The sequence below is a fragment of the Folsomia candida genome, unplaced genomic scaffold (genome assembly GCF_002217175.1).
Source record: "Folsomia candida strain VU population unplaced genomic scaffold, ASM221717v1 Fcan01_Sc061, whole genome shotgun sequence".
NCBI classification, from domain to species: domain Eukaryota; kingdom Metazoa; phylum Arthropoda; class Collembola; order Entomobryomorpha; family Isotomidae; genus Folsomia; species Folsomia candida.
The window spans coordinates 127,251-149,517 of NW_019091253.1; the positions used below are offsets into that span (position 1 = coordinate 127,251).

A 22,267-nucleotide genomic window follows, 5' to 3' on the forward strand; every position below is an offset into this window, starting at 1 on the left:
AACTTTGACCTTTGGGTAGCATGCATACCTATGGCCCCTGTTACAACTACCCTTTGAAGGGTGCCTTGCCTTCTAGTATACCCTTCCCTTAAATCGATCACATGCTTTCTGCATGGTCCTTTAATTTTTTTCATGAAACTGCAGTTTTTTTATTGCTTTACTGTTTGTAAAATTTACGCATACGAATTGATAAAGTTGTGATCAGGCTGATTCCGCGTAATCAAAGTGTGATACACAGTTGACAGTCATACATAATGCTACATAAATATTGATAAAAATGATTCACTGAAATTCTACGACAGTAGCAAATTAATTAGTTAATGGTTAGTCATGAAATTGGAGATTTTGGATTTAAGGCCCGACTTTTTGCAAAAATATCATTAGTTGTGAAATTGTGGGGAAATAAGTATTAGAAAAATTGTAAAAGTTAGAAATGAAAATTTTTCTGAAAAGGTAGACACATTTTTGAAATATAGTGTATGTATTTTTGAAAATATAGTCGCAAAGTGCAATTTCAAATAGCTGGTCAATTTTTTTTAAAAATAAGATTTAGATTAAGTTAAAATTGCGAGGTGTTAGCGTCACAAAATATAAGTTTTTGGTGATTATATTGGGTGTATATATTACAATTTAATATACAATTTAATGTAAATTTTGAAATTTTACCGTGGATTAATCCAACCCATTTTGAGCAATTTGCTCGTGTATTTGTAAACTGTGTAGGTTTTGTAAAATTATTTTACAAACTTTTACACAGGAAAGTCAAAAATATTTGTAATCTGCTTGGTTATAATCTTATAGGTAATAGGTAATAGAGTTGTATGTATGTACAGTACCCTGATTATGCAAGCTTTTTAAATATGCTTACAAGCACTGTATTTGCAAGTTTACGGGGTTTACTAAGTTACAAACATCCGCATGAATTTCCAAATTGGTTTTAAAATGTTTAATTTTAGAACCAAATTAAATGAGCATAGCTTAACTAGTTACGAAATTAGCTTTCGACGTGTTACAACGAGTAGCACGCGTTACAAATAGTGGAAATTAGAAATGTCATTTACCCATGTCGTGAAATTTTTTCCTCGACCAATTCATGAATTCGAATGTTGGTAACTCAGTAAATTGATCTCTATTTCATTTTCTGCAGACTTATCCACCGATTCATCGTCCTAGTGAGGATGGATTTGGAGGCGAAAATTCTGGGCGAGCGGGCCGAAAATTACTGCGACAGTGATGAAGGGGAGCATGAAGAGGATCGCGGCGCGGGTGATCCCGCGACTACTTCCGGTCCGAAAGAAGGCGTCGTGGGGGGCGACCAAGGTCAAATGGGTGCGCCCAAGTGGGGAGGCACGTCGCAAAACACGGGGCCGAAGGGGGTCCTCCGCGACTGGGAGTTGTACAAGGAACACCAGGAAATTTTGCGGAGGGAGGAGGAGCAAAATCTGATCCGAATGGTTAAAGAGTCCTCCTTGTCGTGCAGAACGGAGAGGGAGGATCAACAGGTGGGTTAAATATTCGTATATTACGGGAGATTTCAAATACGAAAAATTGCGATTTCAACATTTTTTTAATATCTCAGAAAAGTTTTAAAAAAATTTCTCAAAATCAAGGAATTATTATTAAAATTAAGCAATTTTTTGTATAAAAATCAAAAACTTGGGGTCTGCTTTTTGAAAGTTGTTGAAATGTATTTGCTCTACAGGCGGCCGAGATGTTGGAAGAGATTCATGAAAAGATAGCTGACGAGGTGGGGACAGACCCGGATTTGGAGGACCTCCTCTCCGACAAGGTTCTCGAACAGTTCATTCAGAAGCGGATGGAATTGATGAGCTCGGGAGAGGGGGCCAGTGGAGCCGATTGCTTTCCCCGTTTTGGCGTCGGACTCGTCGAAATTGCCTCGGGCGACGAGTTCCTCCAAATCGTGGACGGATCCGACCCCAGAGTTCCCGTCGTGGTACACATTTATGACGACCAGGTGCATGTTACTTAATTAATTGCATAATTAATTGCTGTCGGAATTGTAAAGGATTGTGAAATATTGATCATTTAAATTTTTTCAGCACCCCGAATGTGCCCGGCTGAACGAGTGCCTCGCTTCCCTGTCCGAATTATATCCCCGGGTACAATTTTGCAAAATGCGTGCGAGGGAGGGCGGAATGAGCGCGGTGTTTCAGGCGAAGGGCGTTCCCGCCCTGCTAGTCTACAAGGGGGGTAGTCTCATCGGGAACTATGTCCGACTGGGGGACGAGTTCGGGACGGAATTCTACGTCGGCGACGTGGAGAACTTTCTCATCGAAAATGGCATGATTGAAGACCGAGCCAACATACCTGCGCTTCTCGCCGCGGCGAAAAAGAAGGCAAAACTTGTTAAATAATTATTGTTTAATTATTTCGCAGGAAATTATTTATGCATCTTTTTTACCTAAAGTAAAATCTAAATTGGTTAAGGATTTCGGTTACAATTGGCGAGCTTGACCTATGAAATGCAACCTTTGACCTGCCCTGTTTGTGAAGAATTCCCTGAAATTGAGCTTCATGTACCGTTGTTGACCTATAACCTGTTTGTAAACCATGATATCATGTGAATCTTTGTAACTCTGTATGTAAATAAGTTGTTGAAATTTTGTCAAGTTTGTTAAATCATAGTAGTGAATAGGGAAATTCATGTTACAAATATTGCATCATCAGGGTCAGATTGTATCAATTAAGGAAAATCAATATTTGTACATAATTAACAGATTGTAAAATTGTCGTTAATGTGTCAAATTAATGAACAAAGAGGAATTGTACAAAGTACACATTTTTTACATGAAATATGTAGTTGCTTGATTTCGTAAATCGGGTAAAACTGATTACACAATTACACTTACGTTTTTTTTATTTCTCACTTGATTTATATTTCGTATGTTTCACTAATTTCTAATTTCATCATCGGTTCTGTTACTTCACATCATAAAAAATGGTAGTTGACTTTGTTAACTTAGGACAATTATCGTTTCATGTGTAATTAATTATCAATAAATTAAAATCCTTCTCCTTTAAAATTAATCAGTTTTAAAATATGGAAACAATTTCGGAAAGTTAAAACTATTTAATTGAAAAGAAATTATTGGAAACTTATTATCTACATAATTGTTTACTTAATATTCAGTCAAGGATTTGATGACTAAAAATGATTTCTATAAATTATGTAAGTATTTAATTGGAATTAAGTAATTAAGGAGTTGATGATAACTAATTTTAATAGTTTTCTTGCTTATTACTGTAATATCATTAAATCGCTCCTTTATTTTTTTCACTACCCTAATTATTGTTCTGTTTCCATTTTCGTTCTATTTGAGGTAATCCACGTGAAGCTTTGTAGCTGTGTAAACTGCGTAAAATTAGTACAGGCACCAAGATTTTCGAAAACAAATCTTGAAAGAAAATTAAGTTGTAAAATTTTCCACGGAATGAAATCTGTGTTTGACTTGGCTAGATTCGTATGTAATTTACAAACTTTACACAGTTTACACGGTTATAAAGATACCTTACCATTTTGAGTATAGGATTTAACATCATTATCATCTCTATGTACTTCATTAATAAATATTCTGAATCTTGACGGTATTCTTATTCTTTCCACACTTATTTAAAATTTTGATCATACATATTTTTAACGGCACTCGATAAGTAAATTTATCTTTAAATGAACCAATTCATGCGGATGTTTGTAACCCAGTAACTTCGTGTCACGTTGTAAGTTTCAACAAGCTTGCAAAGATCACGAGGGAAATCAGACTGTATATAAACTTATACAGATCAAATGCATCTCTGGATTACAAACATCCGCATAAATTGCTTCATTAAAGTACATTCACAATTAAATAGCGACCTGTTCCAATCTCGAAATCACAATTTAAAACAGCATCATCATTGTATTCAATCATCACCATTTGTCGACTCTCTGGGTTAAAAAATTAAGTGAAATTACTTTACATTAAAAATGTGCAGGAACTTAATTAATATGAATGTCGAGAGTACTTAGGAGTTTAACTATAACTAAAATAAAAAAGTATTATAGCTGCAGTGTGTATAAGCACTTATCGATCACGATGTAATTAATTAATTAAAATCCGTCAATCCGCAATTAACTAATCTGCATTACTGAGACTCTTCGAAAGCCGCCCATGCCTCGTTCAATTCGACAAATATGAGTTTCGCCAACTCCTCCCACTCCTCGCCCATTTGCTGAAAAGGAAAATAAATGGAAATAAGTTAATTTGCACATGTACTGGAAATGCTTAATTATACACGATCACGAAGGTATTTTATCATTATCATCAAATCAGTAAAGCTGTACATCGTCACTACTTCATAAAAGATTCCTACGTTATTAAAGTATTCATATGTTCACCTTATCAGGATGGATGGCGAGGCATGCTTTCCGATAAGTCTTCTTGACCTGGGCGGGCGTTATCATTTGCGACATATTTGTCTCCTCCCAGTGACACCCGTCCCACGTGATGGTATGCAGTGAGGAGAGCAGGGCGCGAATGTTCTTCTTCTTGCCGTCGCGCCAGTCGTTGACCTAAGTAAAAACGTTGATATAAGGTCAAGGTCACAAGGTTGAAGAATCGACGACTATCTACCTTAATCTGCGTCAGGTTTGCATTTGGGTTGGAGAGAATGTCGATTTTTCTCATGTCGTTAATAGTCTTCCCGCCGTCGAGCCGGTTGCTGGCGGCGAATCCTTGGGAGGACAAAATGTCGCCGAACACATCGTTCAAATTTTGTTTCGGTACAGGTTGCGGTGGCTCGAAAAGAGTCCGATTATAATTTGGACGAGATTGGGAAGATAGAGTCGGGTTTGAAGACCCGCCAGAAGCGGAAGCCCCTGCGGAAGAAATATTGACCGAGGCGGCGAAGGAATTAGAGTTGGCGGCTGGACCAGAAATTATGTCGCCGAGAATGAGGTCGGACAGGAGGTTGGGGGAGGAGCTATTTTTCGGGATTTTTCCTGATGAAGCAGACGAGAGGAGGGGTGGTCCCCCGAGAAGGGAGGAGGAGGTGGCGTTGAGGTTTTGAAATGAGGCCGATTGCGGCATCGTGTTGGAAGGTTGCTGGAAATTAAATAATTATAATTGATTATGTGTTATTATAATATTGTTAAACTTGAGTTGTGACAATGTATATATTGAGATAATAAATCTTCAAACAAGAAAGTACGAAATTTCCAAAGCAAATTAGTGAAATGTTAATAATTTGTTCGTGACATATTTATTTACCTGGAGGAACGTCTGACTATTAGTTTGACCACCAAAATTCGCCGCGAATCCGCCACCACTGCCAGAAAAGGGTCGCGAACTGGGAGCCGAAGTGCCCAAAAGGGACGCAAGCGGGTCCCGCGGATCTCCGAGTAGGTCGCCAAGGTCGGATGATTGCTGCGTTGTATTATTACTTGTGGTGGGAGGAGCAGAAGGGGTGGGTGCACCCCAAAAGAGATCCTCTGTCGTTGTTGCTGCACCAGTGGCAGTGCCGAACAGGTCGTCGAGTAGATGTGCATTCGATCCGGGTTGAGTAGGAGGTGAAGGTCTAAAAACAATGAAAAATTTATTAAAAAGTCATCATGTAAAGTTGTATCGTGTTTCGTAATGTGGGTCAGATATTTTTGAAATGTTTGTGCAATTTCCGATTATATTTTTTCGTATAAAAATCAACCAGGATTATAAGATTAATTGGAGTTTCAAGGAAGTTTTTCTTGGTTAATTAATTGAAAGCCGCAATATTCATAGAATATATTTTTTATCACGTTTGTTCACCGCAAATGGAAGAAGCATAACCCACATTGGTTTACACAAATCTTTAAACATACTCTAAATTCGGTGAATCGAAACTCATGTCGAGCAAATTTGCTATTTTTGGGGAGGAAGATGAGACCGCTTCTACGTCGTGATGTCGTGGTGAAGGTGGGGCTTGTGGGCGTGGGGGTGGGCCAGAAGATCGGACTGGAACTGAGGCTGAAGTAGTGTTCATCGCCGCATATTCACGATTTTCAAATTCGATGGGTTCTCCTTTTCGGGCGAGGAGGGGACTGGGTGGGGCCGGTCTGCAAAGTTATAAAGTTTTCAGATTTTTGAATAAAATTTTTAAAATAAAACATTTCACTAAATTTCTGGATCAAACAAATTGTAGATATTTTATGACAGAAATACAGACAAAATTAGTGAATAATAAAATACCTACCTTGGTGGCGGAGGACGACTAGGATGTTGTGACGCGGAAGCTGGCGCAGGACGTGGGGTTCTTGCGGGGGGTTGATGATGATCTGGACTTCCACCGACGGAACCGTTGCTCGACGTGAGCGGAACTCCCGAGGGCGACGTTGGCGCGAGATATTGCTGACTCTGCTCTTTAATGTTCTTAATCAACGAGACAGCCCCGCCACGAAGGCTGCTGAAGAGAGATCCGCCCCCACTGCAAATAACAATGATAAATATTCATCAATCAAAAGTGTGAATAGCTTTGTGTGTAAAAATTCAAAATATTTATCAAAATTTCCCATTTTTTAGATCGTTTGGATTAGGGGCTAAAATTACACAAATGTTGGTACTTGTTTTTTGTGAGTGTTCATATTTTTGTATACAGTTTTACAATAAAATTTAAAATATTTTACTAACTGTCAACTGTTGGCTTACAAATTTGAAATCAACATTTTTGATCACCTTAAAATTACTCATTTTGGATGTGCTAAATTCAAATTTAAAAAAATCTTCCTACAAATTAAAAATTTTGAAAAAATTATCCATTTATGCGAAATATTCTCGCCAATTCGCTACATTATCCTAATAATTATTGGGATCTGTTTCTCGTCCAATAAAATGTTGACTAATCTACCTTGGTGCCGCTGACGAGTGATGGTGATGACTCGACACTGGCGCTTGCCCTCTGTCCATGGCTGGACCACAATTTGCTAATGGGTTGACGATCCCACTTCCACCGGGTAATATCCCTCCGCCAATTCCGATGCCTGTGTTCTGCGGTGAAATGGGGGCTTTGAACGGGAGGGGAGCGTTCAGTGAGAAATTCTGCGACTCTGCGATGGACGCTAACACCTCGAACATCTGACCGAAAGAGAGACGCTCTACCGGGTCAACTTTTAAGAGTCCGCCTAAGCAAGAAAATTATTACATAACGCAAACTATATAATTTACATATACATTTGTAACCGAATAAATTTACAAATGTATTTACTGCGACAAACACGAGGACAATCGGATTTGTCAGTTCAAAGGATTTACAGGGTTACAAAAATTTCTGGGAATATTTCCAGGCTTACGGATCAAAGTTACGACAGGGCCTGAATCGGACACGTTCTTGGGCAGGGAATAGTTTGCATTGACGATGGCGAGCTTATTAGAATCTTGGAACGGATGTTGGCCAAAGTTGAGGGCGAAAAGTAGACAGCCTAACGCCCAGAGATCAGCGTGTTCATCGATAGCGTGGTTAGACCAGAGGTCAAGCATTTCCGGAGCGCGATACCTGGATGTGCATTGTATACATTAATTAGTTAATTAACTGGGATACGCAAACTATAATAAAATTGTTTCTGAAGATGAGTGTGGTTGCCACTTCACACTATGGTATCAATGATTTGGCATGACATTAAACTTCTACCATGCTGGGAAAATTTCTCATAGGGAGTGGCAAATTTGATGATTGTCTAAAATTATCACACTTTGTTTGGTCAAAAATGAACTATCCAGTTCGGTGTGCGGAAGACTCCAGCCCACCGACCCCAGCCCGTGGGGGTCCAGCCCACCATTTCCAGCCCGTGATTAACTCCAGCCCGCGATCTCCAGCCCACCAACTCCAGCCCTTAATTATCTCCAGCCGTAATTATTTCCAGCCCATAAATATCTCCAGCCCGTGTATAAAAACCTATCCGTACAGCTTCGCTTAGCTCGAACCAGGATTTATTAGAAAACTCAAGTTTCTTAAAATTTTCTTTTCAAAAATTTTGAAATTCAACCCCCTTATATTTTAATTTGCAATTTATTTTTCGACTCTATACTAAATTTGAGCTGAATGTATAAACTCTTCGAAATCGGTGTTGGTAACCCGTTAAATAGTACCTCTGGTTACGTTTTGTTCATATTTGACTTCATATTATTTCATGAGAATCCACTAACTACCCACCCTGCCGAATTTCAACTTCTTACTACGATTTCTAAAAATCGGTATGGGTCACCCCAACGGGTCCCGGCATGTGAAAATTTTACCAATTTCACTTCATATTCTTTTATTAGGGGTTAACAGCAGCCTCTTTGCCAAATTTCAGCACGATTGAATGACTATATTTACTATATTTGCACGCACTTGTACCAACAATGCCGTGGAGGGTTGGCATTTACACATAAATGCTATGTGGAAAGCCATTGAAATTTTACAAAATGAACAAAACCATTGGAATTTGGAAATCGAAAAATTGAAATCTGGGCAAGTCGAGCCACAGAGTAAAATTAGCAGGGACATGGATAAGCGACTCCTCTTGATTGTAGAATCATACAACACTGATCTTGACCCTTTCGACTATCTCAAGGGAAAATGCCTTCACAACTTCATGACTGTTTAAAATTTAATTTAATTTAAAATGTAAGTTTGATTTTCGTATAATTATCCCTATTTTAATTATCCCTTATGTATCATTATACTAATTTGTTTTATGCCAAAAAAAATTATACCATATTGCATTATCCCTAATAAGTTATGCAATTCGGCCTACAAGCCTACAACCGGTGGCACAAAGACTAAGCATACTGGAAACCCCGTTTTGATATTCATTTATGTATTGGGGCAGGAGATATTTATGGGCTGGAAATAATTACGGCTGGAGATAATTAAGGGCTGGAGATCGCGGGCTGGAGTTAATCACGGGCTGGAAATGGTGGGCTGGACTCCCACGGGCTGGGGTCCGTGGGCTGGAAAAATCCGCAAATCATCCAGTTCGGTAGAATCATGCCTACACCTTGTAACAATTTGGTTATCGTAAACTGTAGATTACTTACATAGGTGTCGTTTTTGCTGCAATCTGCTCCTCGACAAGAGTCCGTTTCGCCATCGACCAGTCCGGTGTAGGGTAAAATTTTTCCATCGTGGCTGATCCAAAATCGACAAGCTTTACGAGACCGTCCCCTCCAATGAGAATGTTTTCGAGCTGAGAAAAAAAAGTTAGCATAACGTTATAACTAGCATTGCAATTTTTTATACCTCTGACGTTTGTAAACTTTGTAAAACTTGTGAACGTACAAATGTTTCGACATGTCTATAAATATATATTACGAAGGAGAATCGGGTTACGAATATTAAATATATTGAAAAGTTACATAGACGGTCTATGATAGACCAAGGGCTTCACTTTGTAGGAAATGAAAAATAACTATAAATATTGTACAGTTCTCTAAAGATTGGAGTAAATTTCAAATTTTTGGAGCACACTATGCTGAATATTTTCTCTCGTAATCTTAACAAACTTGCCTAAGCATTTGTGTTGTCGTTTCCCAAATTGAGTTTTATAAACTTTCGCAATTTACAAACGTCCGAGTTACTTGTTGCATTAATATATACTCACTTTGATATCTCTGTGGACAATGCCAAAGTCGTGCAAGTACTTGATAGCCTTGCAAGTTTGGGCGAAAACTTGCGCTGTATGTTGGATGCGCAGGGGCGGCGTAGGGAGTTGTACGGGACAGAACTCGAGGCCAAGATAATGTTCCTCCATTCGAGACGCGCCTGATTTCACATAAGTTCCGAAAAAGTTGGCAATATTTTCGTGTTGAAACTGGGCGAGGAATTCTCTTTCTTCGGCGACGGCTTTTTTCGCCTCGGCGTCAGGCGCCATGATTTTCTAGGATACAAGTAGAAATTGAGGCATGTTAACGAGACAGAAATTTACCACCAGTATAGTAAACTTGGGAGTCAATCAAGTTAACCGTTTAAACAATTGGTGGTAAAATGTTTAACCGGTCGTATAAAATTGTACTATTTCACTTTTTAAAAACAGGTCAGGTTAGAGTTAAATGATTACCTTGATCGCAACGATATCACCATTTTGAAGGTCGACACCTTTAAAAACGTACGAGAATCCACCTAAAAAAGATGAAATCGTTAAAATTTACATAATTAATTACTTTGATCCGAGTTGACCTCACCTTCCGCAATGAGTTTTGTAATCCGTACACTTCTCGTATTATGTCCATTGGCAGAGAACGTGATGACCTCTCCGAGTGCGGAAGTCTCCTCGGAGGAACCACCACTCGCCGAGTTATACACGCCACCCCCGGACGAAGATGACGTGGCGGAAGTCGTTGACGAGCTGAGGTAACCCAACGCGGAGCGAAATAGGTCTGACATGACGAAAAAGGTCGCAACAGGAAAATAATCAAGTCCAAGGTCAAGAAATTAAATAACCTTGATATGGTAGGTAATTATTGAGAAGATGGGGGTTTAATTTAATTAATAATACACAAAATTTCTTGTTAAGACGCCATTATTTATTTAGGTTCAATGATTCAAGTTTAATTGGGATTTAATTAACTGAATTTGTGGAGTGGAGTGGAAATAGGGGCGGGTGCTGTTGCTAATTGAATGATCTTGTCCATGCAGAGATTAGTTTTGTTAACGAAATGATCTATTAAAGAGTAAAAATGTGGAATGAATGGTGATGATGATGGGTGGATTAGTTAGTTAATTGTTGTAGTTAACTTTGACTTTGAGTGAATTACAACAGAACGGAACGATCAGATGGTGGATTTTTTGAGGAGTTACAGTTATGTGTCAGCAAAGTAGGACTCGACTCGCCCGCAAGACCGACGGGGTGACGTGGGCCAAGTTTATTCAATTAAAAAAGCTATGCAATCGAAAAATCAATGAAATTAAAAAAAACAGACATAAAAAATGCTATTTAACTATTGTCCGGATTTAAAATAAGGGTTATTTACTTTTCATAAAATCATGCAAATTGGACGTAGAAGTGTGAAGTTGAGGTAAATTTTGGATATGAACAGGAATGCATGGACCACGGAAGTTTCTCATCATGCAATTTATTGTTGCTAAAAATTGCAATTTGCTAAAACTTATAATTTTAATTACAATTAAACTAGCCAATCTAAAATTTTCCGTAAGTAAGGCACGATTTTTAGGAAGATATCAAATTAAGATAAGAGTAGTATAGAAGGGTAGGTTAGAAATCATAAGGTCACGATTTTTCTAGTTTCGTACATACTAAATTTATTTATTACGCATAGTGAAGATGACAAGCTTCTTGCTTATCTTGCGACATTATACATTTTAATAAATTGGTAATAAATGCACTTTGTCTTATCTTCTCACGATAAAGAAATGATAAGATCCGATAAGAAATGTCTTCGTTCCGCTTCCTCCTAATTCCTGAACTCACCGTACATCGATTGTTGACACACTTATTTCCAAATCCGCACAATAATCCGACCAGTCTTGACTCCGGGCTTGAATTAGGGTCACCCTTGTCCCAGCAGAGCGACCCGACCTCCCCCACACAACCTGTCGTCCCCATCTCCTCCACCGTGAAAATTCCCAGGTAGGAAGATCTACAAAAAAATAAGCGCAAATTAATGGTATCACCAATAAGTCATTAATTTTCCATTTTTTTTATTTTACCGAAGGCATTCACAACGCTCCGATTTTTCGTCACACTCGAGTGGCTCGTTGTAATAGTTTCCTGCCGAGTTGCAAATTAGGTCGGCCACGTTGTCGGTGCAGACTTCTCTGGAATAGTTGACCATTAAATGGGCGACACGGGCTTGTAAGTAGGTCGATGTTGGGGACGGAGAGAAGATGGCGTCCAGGTAGAAGAGGGTCTGGAATGGGATGCCGTATTGGACGTAGAGATCGCGTCGACAGGGTGACGAGAGGGAGGAGGTTGTCGCAATGGGGGCGGTGAAAAGGGGACACGTATGCGTCGTGGTGGAGAGGAGGGCATAGTCCGTGGTGGATAGAGAATTCGTAGGGGTCGGCTCAATTAAGTCGGGAGTCGTTAAATCCATAGTTGTAAAATCTGGCGATGTTAAATCAGGGGTCGCTAAATCGGTGCTTGTTAAATCGGGAGTCGCGAAATCCGTAGTTGTTAAATCTGGGGTCATTAACTTTGTAGTCGTTGAATCTGGACTCAATTTTGTGGTTGCCAAATCGGTCGTCGTTGTTAAATCTGGAGTTGTCAATTTTATAGTCGTTAAATCTGGAGTTGTTAATTTTGTAGTTGTTAATTTTGTAGTCGTTAAATCTGGAGTTGTTAATTTTGTAGTTGTTAATTTTGTAGTCGTTAAATCTGGAGTTGTTAATTTTGTAGTGGTTAATTTTGTAGTCGTTAAATCTGGAGTTGTTAATTTTGTAGTGGTTAATTTTGTAGTCGTTAAATCTGGAGTTGTTAATTTTGTAGTGGTTAATTTTGTAGTCGTTAAATCTGGAGTTGTTAATTTTGTAGTGGTTAATTTTGTAGTCGTTAAATCTGGATTTGTTAATTTTGTAGTGGTTAAATCTGGAGTTGTTAATTTTGCAGTTGTTAATTTTGTAGTGGTTAATTTTGTAGTGGTTAATTTTGTAGTGGTTAAATCTGGAGTTGTTAATTTTGTAGTGGTTAAATCTGGAGTTGTTAATTTTGCAGTTGTTAATTTTGTAGTGGTTAATTTTGTAGTGGTTAATTTTGTAGTGGTTAATTTTGTAGTCGTTAAATCTGGAGTTGTTAATTTTGTAGTTGTTAATTTTGTAGTCGTTAAATCTGGAGTTGTTAATTTTGTAGTGGTTAATTTTGTAGTGGTTAATTTTGTAGTCGTTAAATCTGGAGTTGTTAATTTTGCAGTTGTTAATTTTGTAGTCGTTAAATCTGGAGTTGTTAATTTTGTAGTGGTTAATTTTGTAGTCGTTAAATCTGGAGTTGTTAATTTTGTAGTGGTTAAATCTGGAGTTGTTAATTTTGCAGTTGTTAATTTTGTAGTGGTTAATTTTGTAGTGGTTAATTTTGTAGTGGTTAATTTTGTAGTCGTTAAATCTGGAGTTGTTAATTTTGTAGTGGTTAAATCTGGAGTTGTTAATTTTGCAGTTGTTAATTTTGTAGTGGTTAATTTTGTAGTCGTTAAATCTGGAGTTGTTAATTTTGTAGTCGTTAAATCTGGAGTTGTTAATTTTGCAGTTGTTAATTTTGTAGTCGTTAAATCTGGAGTTGTTAATTTTGTAGTGGTTAATTTTGTAGTCGTTAAATCTGGAGTTGTTAATTTTGTAGTGGTTAAATCTGGAGTTGTTAATTTTGCAGTTGTTAATTTTGTAGTGGTTAATTTTGTAGTGGTTAATTTTGTAGTGGTTAATTTTGTAGTGGTTAATTTTGTAGTGGTTAATTTTGTAGTCGTTAAATCTGGAGTTGTTAATTTTGTAGTGGTTAAATCTGGAGTTGTTAATTTTGCAGTTGTTAATTTTGTAGTGGTTAATTTTGTAGTGGTTAATTTTGTAGTGGTTAATTTTGTAGTCGTTAAATCTGGAGTTGTTAATTTTGCAGTTGTTAATTTTGTAGTCGTTAAATCTGGAGTTGTTAATTTTGTAGTGGTTAATTTTGTAGTCGTTAAATCTGGAGTTGTTAATTTTGTAGTGGTTAATTTTGTAGTCGTTAAATCTGGAGTTGTTAATTTTGTAGTGGTTAATTTTGTAGTCGTTAAATCTGGAGTTGTTAATTTTGTAGTGGTTAATTTTGTAGTCGTTAAATCTGGATTTGTTAATTTTGTAGTGGTTAAATCTGGAGTTGTTAATTTTGCAGTTGTTAATTTTGTAGTGGTTAATTTTGTAGTGGTTAATTTTGTAGTGGTTAAATCTGGAGTTGTTAATTTTGTAGTGGTTAATTTTGTAGTCGTTAAATCTGGAGTTGTTAATTTTGCAGTTGTTAATTTTGTAGTCGTTAAATCTGGAGTTGTTAATTTTGTAGTGGTTAATTTTGTAGTCGTTAAATCTGGAGTTGTTAATTTTGTAGTGGTTAAATCTGGAGTTGTTAATTTTGCAGTTGTTAATTTTGTAGTGGTTAATTTTGTAGTGGTTAATTTTGTAGTGGTTAATTTTGTAGTTGTTAAATCTGGAGGCAAATTTGTAGTTGTTAATTTTGTAGTTGTTGAATCCGTAGTAGTTAAATCCGTAGTCATTAATTTTGTAGTCGTTAAATTTGGATTTTGTAGTCGTCAAGTGTGTAGTTGATAACTCTGAACTCGCTAAACCCACAGTTGTTAAATCTTTTGTAATGTTTAAGATATTGAGCGTTGTCTTCCAGGTAGGAATAGTGGCATTAGTCGCCTCACTGAATGTCGCATTGGTACGAATTGCGTGTGTCGAATTGGGGGTTGCAATGGTCTCAAAAATCGTGGCATTTTCTGTAAGTGCACTCCTGCAAAACTGGGTCGACGCGATAACGATGTATAAAATAAGAAATATTTCCGATAACGGCATTTTCATCTACATAAAATTCATGTACTTCTTCCAAAACAAATGTGCATTCTCAAAATTGGTCACAAATTCTAAAGTGTCCCCAAAAATATGTAAACCCTTAGCGACCCAAAATCCGCAATTATGTAACAACACCCATTATCCAAATTCTTCTCCCATTTCTCCATGTGACTTGACATGGAGTTTGTCAGTTGGTACTGGTCGTTGTCGTGGGTGGTCAATCGAGCCAATTCCATAAATCACGGAAGTTAAATTAAATTAATTTTTGACACGCATGCTTTATCCAGACTTCGCAAAATTATATGCAGACCTTACAAAATAATGGTGGTTGATTTACACCTGGGCATTTGTTACGTGTGAGGACAGGAATTTATTGAGGTATATTTAGATATTAACATTATTATTTATCGTCGTGTCCCTCGGGAGCAGGCGCATACGCATTTTCGCCAAACCATTCCGGCGACCAAGCAGGCGAGTGAGGCGGCGAAAATGGCCCAGACGACGGTGAGGTAGATGAAGGCGAAGAGGTACAGCGTGCGTGCACAGTACGTCTCAGACTCGTCGTCGTCCAATATAACGATGGATTGGATCCGGTAGACGAAAATGGACGTCACCACGACCCACACGCAGTCCACGAGGATGATCAGGCCGTGGAGGAAGCGGAGCCAGGTCATTTTCCTGCAGATTTTAATGAGACAATTCAAGATATTTAGTGCAGCCAGTGGTAAAAAATATGTAGCCATTGAGATGGATTTGTATGATTTTTAGCCTGAGTCAGAACTTATGGTACCATCATGTCTTTGTCTTTACTTGTGAAAACAGATTCCGCTTGAAAACCTATCGTTTTCGCGAACTTGCTGAATTTTGCGCATCTTCGCAAGTCCTAACTAAATGGAGTTTCTAAAGAGCTGGTCTTTCAAACGAAAACGTCTTTCAAAAAATAATCTGGTAACAGGTTTATGTGCCCTATGTTACTTGGGTCATCTGACTTTGGCCCTGACACGGGCTATATCAACACTGCAAACTACGTTTTTTCTTTGTAAACTTTAAATTTTAAAAGTTTTCTGGAAGTGTATCAATATTTACGCCAAATAAATAAGGGCTTACTTTCTGGGTTGGATGGGCTCGTCATGGCCCCAGCGGCGGGGGTGGTGGTGTGGGTGGCCGTGGTAGTGGTGGTGAGGAGAGTGATTTTGATCTTGCTGACTTTTACCCTTCCCGACCGCGTCGTTCATCGCAGCTCTCGTGAGGACGGAGAGAATGGAGAGAATGCCTCCGATGATGAGCAAGATGGCGATTCTATAAGTAATTATTAATTAATATTGGATAGTTAACTAATTATGCAAATACGTGTGTACCTCTCCTCGAAGCAGGACTCAATGCCGAGGTAGACGGAGCCGATAAGGATCATGGCGACGGGGACACCGAAGAGGAAGGCGAGTCCGAACAGGACGGCAATAATTCCCCAACCACTTCCGGAAAAAAGGACCAGAAAGACAAGATCCCACGAGAGCTGGGGAGACTTGGTCGAGGTGCTGAACAAACCTGGAAATTTATTAGTTATTGACTAATCACATTGATGTTTGTATAGTAAACTATGCAAGGATTCCGAGCAAAGACCAATTAACGCCATAATAGTTCGTAATAAGTGCAAGCTTAAAGTTGTAACAAAATTTACATAAATTTGAATATCAAGCGTTTTATAAAATTACCATTTTTCAAACTTTCCCAAAATAAAATAACGCTATTCGTGTATGCATGCAAGTTTACAATACATAACCTGAATTCCTTTCGTTTACGGATTTTAGTGAATTGCTGATTTCCTGGAATTGCTTACTTTCGTCATCGCCCCCGCTATCGGTGGTGTATTGGGAGGTGGACACATCACGGTCGTCGTCTTTGTCGCTGGCGGCCTGCGTGTGATTCGGTGTGGCGCTACCCCCTTCGAGACGGAGCGCGCCCACATGGACTGACACAGTTTGGCGAAGGGCGGAGTCACCTTCATTCACGAAGCGGACGTTGACTTGGGATGACATTTTCGGGTCAAGGATTTTTAGAAATTATAAATTCTTTGTGATTTGTGACAAAAAATTGAATTAGAATTTTGAAAAATTTTTTAGAAATCCTGATGACAACAGTTTTTGCCTTTGCTGAAACAAAGACGTTAGTTTGGAATTGAATTGATGTCAAGGTTATTGCCAAATAATTATGGAGATGGTTAATTATGATAATTGTGGAGATGATAATTAATTAATTGATAATTAATATGCAAATTTACGGCAGCGTTGCATTTTTAACCGTCCAGATCTTAATAATCATTATGGCACCGACGCGGGTATTTCCGGAAGAGAGTCCCGGCGTTAGTAAACCCGTTTCTCGAGGACATTTCGACATCCCAGTAGCCACCCAGGTCAAGATTTATGCGGAACTTGGTCAGATTTATTGAGCATTTGCGAATTAATAATTAACTTGTGTTCATGATTAATTATAGGGCTTGATTTTTAGATGGGCGAAGTCAAGGTCCCGATGAGAATGCTAATGTTGGTGCGCGAGGATCTGTACCGTTGTTGCAGCGACGCCTCTCCGAATGGTTTCCGAACGGTTTGCTATGGACGGAGGATGATGACGCAAAGAGTGACGACGACAACGCAATGGAAGTCGGGACCGTTTTGAACGTGGAGGAAGATTCTGTGGGAGGAAGGCGGACGAGGAAGATGGGGTCGTTTTTGGAGGTTTTGAGGTCATTCGATGAGGTAATAAATTAATAGGAGTGTCAGTAGACATTTGGTGAGATGTGGATTTAGGGTAATTTATTTTCAAATTTAATAAACTTTGTCAAATTTTATAAAATTGGCAAAGTTTGACACCTCCAAAAACAATATCTATTTTACCTTGAAATTGCAAATTATTCATATCTGTCAATTATGGCGTTGAGCTGTGACATATATTGCAAAAATTACGATTTTAATTTCTGCGGAGAATTCAGGGACGAGAGAACTTGAAAACTGTGGACATTCGCCTACTCGATCATGTTAAAATTGAGCATATTATAACGATAATGCACAGCACAACCCAATTAGCACACAGATCTTCAGTCCCCATGCAAAATAACTCTGCAAAAAGTTGCACAATTCATGGGTTTACAAAAATCCACGTTCGTACATATGCAGATCCTAAAACTAACTTTCTCCTGAACATTAGGGTGAACGCATCTTGAACGAAGAGTTTGACTCTTCTTCCGCCTCCTCAGATTCTAATAACGCTACGGATTTGATCGACGACCACTTCGGTCTGGGTGACAAGTCTGGCCGGAAACGACGAGGTCTTTCTGACGACGACAACGACGATACTGCGGCAGAATCCGACTACGACGACGATCCCGGTTCGATGAGGGAGATTTATGTGGGTGGACGCGGAATTTGCGAAGGGGTCCCGCCACCAAAAGGCCACCACGAGGGCGAGGACATTTCCTGCTACACGTGCTCTTCGTCTACGTCGGATGATGACCCCCAGTGCGACCACAGGCTCTGGAAATACCTCCGCCACTCGGAAAAATTCAATTTAAGGTGGGTTTGAAAATTTTAACTTTAATTTTAATACTTATGAAAAAGCCTGCACGTAAATACACATACACGAAATGTTTAGTCTAAATATTATCAAATCGCATCAAGCGTTGTTTTAAGCTTTAATAATAACGTTTAGAAAATCTCAGTTGCAAATTGTGTTAGGAATATTTAGCGGATATCAGTGTTATCCAAGTTCTTAAACCAATTAGAAAATGTAGCAATACAAAATCAACAGTTTAGACGGTTACAACCTTAGTGCATGAGTTGAAATTTATCATTTCTTTAAGTAAAATGTAAATTTTTGTAAAAAAAATTCTTACTACGATTTAGTGCCCGGAAGATAATTCTTTCCAAAATTTGTTGATTTTGCATCAAATATCATATTAGATTTTGGATCTTTAATTTTGAAAACCAATTAATTTCCTAATAACTTTAGGGGTCGTTGCGGTCACTCAGGTCATGTGTGCATGAAGCGGGTGAGTCGCCGCTTTGGTGAGCGGATCACGGAGCGCGGCTGTGTCGCGACGCCACTCCTCATCCCCGCGGGGGACGAGGGGGCTTCGGGTAAGAACAGGACGAAAGAAGTGGCGGGAGACGGGTGTTACACCCACTCGCAGAAAAACGGCTTCCTCACGACGGCATGTTTTTGCAAGAGCTCCCTCTGCAACCACGCCTCCCTCGGTGGCAGTGGCGACTCCTCCCTCTTTTCCATGGTCTTCATCTGCCTGGCCCTCCTTCTCTATGGAATTGCGCTCGCCTTCTTCCAAGATAAGGCCTAGCTTATACCCCTGACGGCCAAAATAAGCCCTGTAAAGAAGATGTCGTCTCCATAATTTAAGACCATGGAATTATGATGTATATTTGTTAATTAAAATGGATCAAATTATTTGAAATTAATTAAAATTTCTTGTTACAATTCCAAGATAAGTGAGAAAGGGTGTAAATCTTATGTGTACTTTTGGACATTGGAAACGGATTTAGATAATTTAAACCATATTTAAATGGATAAAACATTGTGGTGTGTCAAACATTTATATTTCATGTACTTAATTTTAGTGATTTACATACTCATTACTCATGTTATGAGTTGAAATAATTTATTTGCAATGTCTAAATAAAATCTATAAAACACACTTGCCAATTTTGGAGGAATACAGGGTTGGCCAAGATAATTTAACAAGATACAAGATATATCTTGTATCTTGTATCTTGTGTAACGGAGTTTATCTTATCTTTTATCTTGTATCTTAACGTTTCGCAAAAGTATTTTGTATCTTTTATCTTGTATCTGGAGAATTTTTTTCAATCATATTTTATTTGAAATTCTAGTCAAGATACAAGAAACTTTTTTAGTGAAAAACCGGGAAACTTGCATATTTGGTAGTATTAAAACTAGGAATTATAAAGATTTAAAAACCTCAGTGTACAGCTTTGCCGAGCCGGATGCAAGGTTCTGTTGTATAACGTCGTAATATTTATTTATCTACAGTAAATAAACCCTCGCACGTTGGCAAATTTTGGAATTTGCATTATATTCCTAATTTGTACCACCATTAGAGCAATTATTCCAAATTTCAACTGAATATACTGGTAATAATAATTTCAGCTCCATAGAATAATTTAAAAAAATCAGTATGGGTCACCACAGATGAAATCTTCATATTTGTTTATAAATTTTAAACAGAAGGTGAGGACTTGCATTATAAATTATAATGCAAGTTATGAGGCTATACTATCATTATTAACAAGTTACTCGGCTACAATGCAAAAAATCAAGTGGTGCTTCGTTATTTCATGTTTCTTTTCAAGCTCCGAATAATTTATCTTGTATCTTGAAAAAATTATTTCAAATAAATATCTTGTATCTTGTATCTGGGATCACAGCAGATAAAATCTATCTTGTATCTTGTATCTTGTGTAACGCTAATTATTTGTATTTAGTATCTTGTATCTTAGGGTTTCGTTCAAATATTTTTTATCTCGTATCTTGTATCTTGGAAACAAAGTATCTTGGCCAACCCTGGAAGAATATTTGCCAAGAAGATTATATTCATTCATACTACTCTATATGTTCCTTTCTCTACGATCTGCTCAAACAAAATTCGAAAATCAGACGAGATAAACAAGAACGAAGAAAAAAATTGAAAAATTGTTTATCTACTTATTTTTCCTACTCGTAAATTTGTGAAGTAGCTTATCATATCACTGGTTGACGGTTTCAATTCAAGAAATCCTGAGTCTGATGAGATATTAAACAAAATAGGTTTTCAATCATGAGATACATATGTCGAACCTATGATAGATGATATCAAGATGAGCATCATCCCAAACAGAATTTTATCACAAAAAATGACCACAATGCAAACGCTTGCCACTTCTCCTCCCCCTCCAGAACCAATCAACCAAGAGGTCGAAGAAACTGATCACTGCCCAATCTCTACATGCCCTGGAGCAAGTTATGTTGAGGGAGATGACTGGATACTCTGCGACCAATGCACAAAATGGTATCATTTGAAATGTGTCGCACTTTCCGACGTTCCAGAGGAAGACTGGCTTTGTCCAAGTTGTGTCACCTTTCTCACGCCTACACAATCATCCACTTTACTTTCTCCTGGTCATCATAATCTTACTCTTTCATCTGGTGGAAATAAGAAAGCAGCAGCAAAGCGGTGGATACAGGAGTCTCTCGTTGCTGTCGACCCAACGGCTCATACGGAAATCTACATTAAAAAGACAGACATTTTTTCCCGTTATTCCACATTTCTCTGTCAGTCTACAGATCCTGGAGTCACCAAAGCCACGCTCGGAAAATATATCCAAATGGCATTCCCAAACACCAAAAGTCGGCGCCTGGGCTCAAGAGGGAATTCCCACAATGTATATGAAGGTATCAAATGGGCAGACACGCCTCCACCAGATCCCCATCAACAAGGTCAAAAGGATTTGGGTGAAATTCTTTCCGGTTTGAAGATGTCGACACCCACCCTGCGCAGAGTACCACGAGGTGCCAGGATGGCCGTCGCTCATTGCCTCACCAAAATTCTCAAAGATGTTGTCGAGTCAGGTGATGAACAAAGTTGGAGAAAGCTGCTACTATTCACATATGCCGCACTTCCCATCCCACAGAGAGCTGACAGGGTCAAGAACTTGACCACTTGGGTGAAGACTCGTACTGCTGCATGGGACGCTAATTTTTTCATCCCAGAACCACATCCACCTCGCCCATCATCCACTAAATCGTCTCATGATGAAACTTCGAAGAAAGTAGAGGCCAAACTTGCTGATGGAGATATTCGTGGAGCAATTCGCCTTGCCTGCTCTGATGACACATTTGCCCCTAAAGATGATACAACTCTCTCTGCTCTCCTCGAGAAACATCCACCTCACCCACAACCTACCAATTTTCCTCCACCACCAGCGGATCCTTCCGTCGCACCAGTTCTTGACCCGGAGGTGTTTAAGGCTATCTCAACTTTCCCCCCAGGATCGGCTGGTGGGCTTGATGGTATGCGGCCTCAAATTTTGAAGGACCTACTGGGATGCAACCAAGGTGAGAGCGGTGTCAACCTTGCAGATGCCATCTGTGCATTCCTCAACTTGACCCTTAACGGCGGAATCCCAGAAAATATATGTCCTTTATTCTACGGGGCGTCGCTCACGGCTTTGAAAAAGAAATCCGGAGGAATTAGACCAATCGCCGTGGGAAACACGTGGCGCCGCCTCGCTGCAAAGGTCGTCGTGGCCCGAATCACCCCGCAATTAATTGACCACTTTTCTCCACATCAGTTGGGAGTTGGCGTAAAAGGTGGTGCAGAAATCGGCGCCCACACAGCTCGAGTCTACTACAATCACCCTCACTCCTCCCCAAAGGCTTTCCTTAAAATAGACTTTAGGAACGCTTTCAACGAAATACGCAGGGACAATCTTCTACACACCGTCCGAGACCACTTTCCTTCAATCTATGCCTTTGTCTCGCAATGTTACACCAACCCTTCGTCACTTTTCTACGGGACAGCACCCCTCCCTTCGCTACTAGGCTGCCATCAGGGCGACCCTTTGGGCCCGGCCCTCTTCTCCTTGGTGATCCACCCCATCGTTGAATCATTGGACACGGAACTGAACATGTGGTACCTAGATGATGGCACTGTAGCTGATATCCCAGAGAAAGTGTTAGCAGCTCTAGAGACAATTTCCAAAATGGGTGAACA

The 22,267-nt window shown here is 39.0% G+C and overlaps 4 protein-coding genes and 1 long non-coding RNA gene across 11 annotated transcripts in view; 2 read left to right on the forward strand and 3 right to left on the reverse strand.

Annotated features, from left to right (window-relative positions):
* Nucleotides 1-3,604, forward strand: part of LOC110862585 (phosducin-like protein) — a 28,255-nt gene extending 24,651 nt beyond the window's left edge. For 2 of the 3 annotated variants that reach the window (XM_035845679.1, XM_035845678.1), the window contains exons 2-4: nucleotides 1,148-1,502; nucleotides 1,703-1,975; nucleotides 2,061-3,604. In XM_035845679.1, the coding sequence (XP_035701572.1) occupies nucleotides 1,179-1,502; nucleotides 1,703-1,975; nucleotides 2,061-2,375 (912 nt within the window). In that variant the 5' untranslated portion in view covers nucleotides 1,148-1,178 and the 3' untranslated portion in view covers nucleotides 2,376-3,604. Of the gene's footprint in view, nucleotides 1-311; nucleotides 454-1,147; nucleotides 1,503-1,702; nucleotides 1,976-2,060 lie in introns of those variants that run through there. The other variant, XM_022111802.2, reaches the window with a different exon arrangement.
* On the reverse strand, nucleotides 2,861-10,817 carry LOC110862583 (cyclin-G-associated kinase). 5 transcript variants are annotated; one of them, XR_004833462.1, is made up of 13 exons: nucleotides 10,191-10,817; nucleotides 10,067-10,128; nucleotides 9,611-9,886; nucleotides 9,048-9,196; nucleotides 7,319-7,521; nucleotides 6,877-7,150; nucleotides 6,226-6,456; nucleotides 5,855-6,088; nucleotides 5,268-5,574; nucleotides 4,632-5,102; nucleotides 4,397-4,570; nucleotides 3,875-4,230; nucleotides 2,861-3,664 (listed from the first exon to the last, which is right to left on the reverse strand). XR_004833462.1 is itself a non-coding variant. In XM_022111800.2 (12 exons), the coding sequence occupies exons 1-12, from the start codon at nucleotides 10,390-10,392 to the stop codon at nucleotides 4,144-4,146; spliced, it is 2,670 nt and encodes an 889-aa protein (XP_021967492.1). In that variant the 5' UTR covers nucleotides 10,393-10,817; the 3' UTR covers nucleotides 2,861-4,143. The 5 variants fall into 5 exon arrangements, 1 of the variants encoding a protein (XP_021967492.1); XR_004833460.1 differs by having other exon boundaries at nucleotides 2,861-3,682; XR_004833461.1 differs by having other exon boundaries at nucleotides 3,855-4,230.
* Nucleotides 6,381-6,665, forward strand: LOC118433596. Its single transcript, XR_004833463.1, has 2 exons — nucleotides 6,381-6,492; nucleotides 6,552-6,665. It is a non-coding gene; the product is annotated as an uncharacterized LOC118433596 (long non-coding RNA).
* A 342-nt stretch (nucleotides 10,818-11,159) lies between the features above and the next one.
* On the reverse strand, nucleotides 11,160-12,286 carry LOC110862551. Its single transcript, XM_022111760.2, has 2 exons — nucleotides 11,677-12,286; nucleotides 11,160-11,606 (listed from the first exon to the last, which is right to left on the reverse strand). The coding sequence occupies exons 1-2, from the start codon at nucleotides 12,156-12,158 to the stop codon at nucleotides 11,276-11,278; spliced, it is 813 nt and encodes a 270-aa protein (XP_021967452.1). The 5' UTR covers nucleotides 12,159-12,286; the 3' UTR covers nucleotides 11,160-11,275.
* Nucleotides 12,287-14,852: 2,566 nt separating this feature from the next.
* Nucleotides 14,853-16,579, reverse strand: LOC110862588. Its single transcript, XM_022111807.2, has 4 exons — nucleotides 16,331-16,579; nucleotides 15,852-16,038; nucleotides 15,601-15,792; nucleotides 14,853-15,171 (listed from the first exon to the last, which is right to left on the reverse strand). The coding sequence occupies exons 1-4, from the start codon at nucleotides 16,527-16,529 to the stop codon at nucleotides 14,898-14,900; spliced, it is 852 nt and encodes a 283-aa protein (XP_021967499.1). The 5' UTR covers nucleotides 16,530-16,579; the 3' UTR covers nucleotides 14,853-14,897.
* Nucleotides 16,580-22,267: the final 5,688 nt, after the last annotated feature.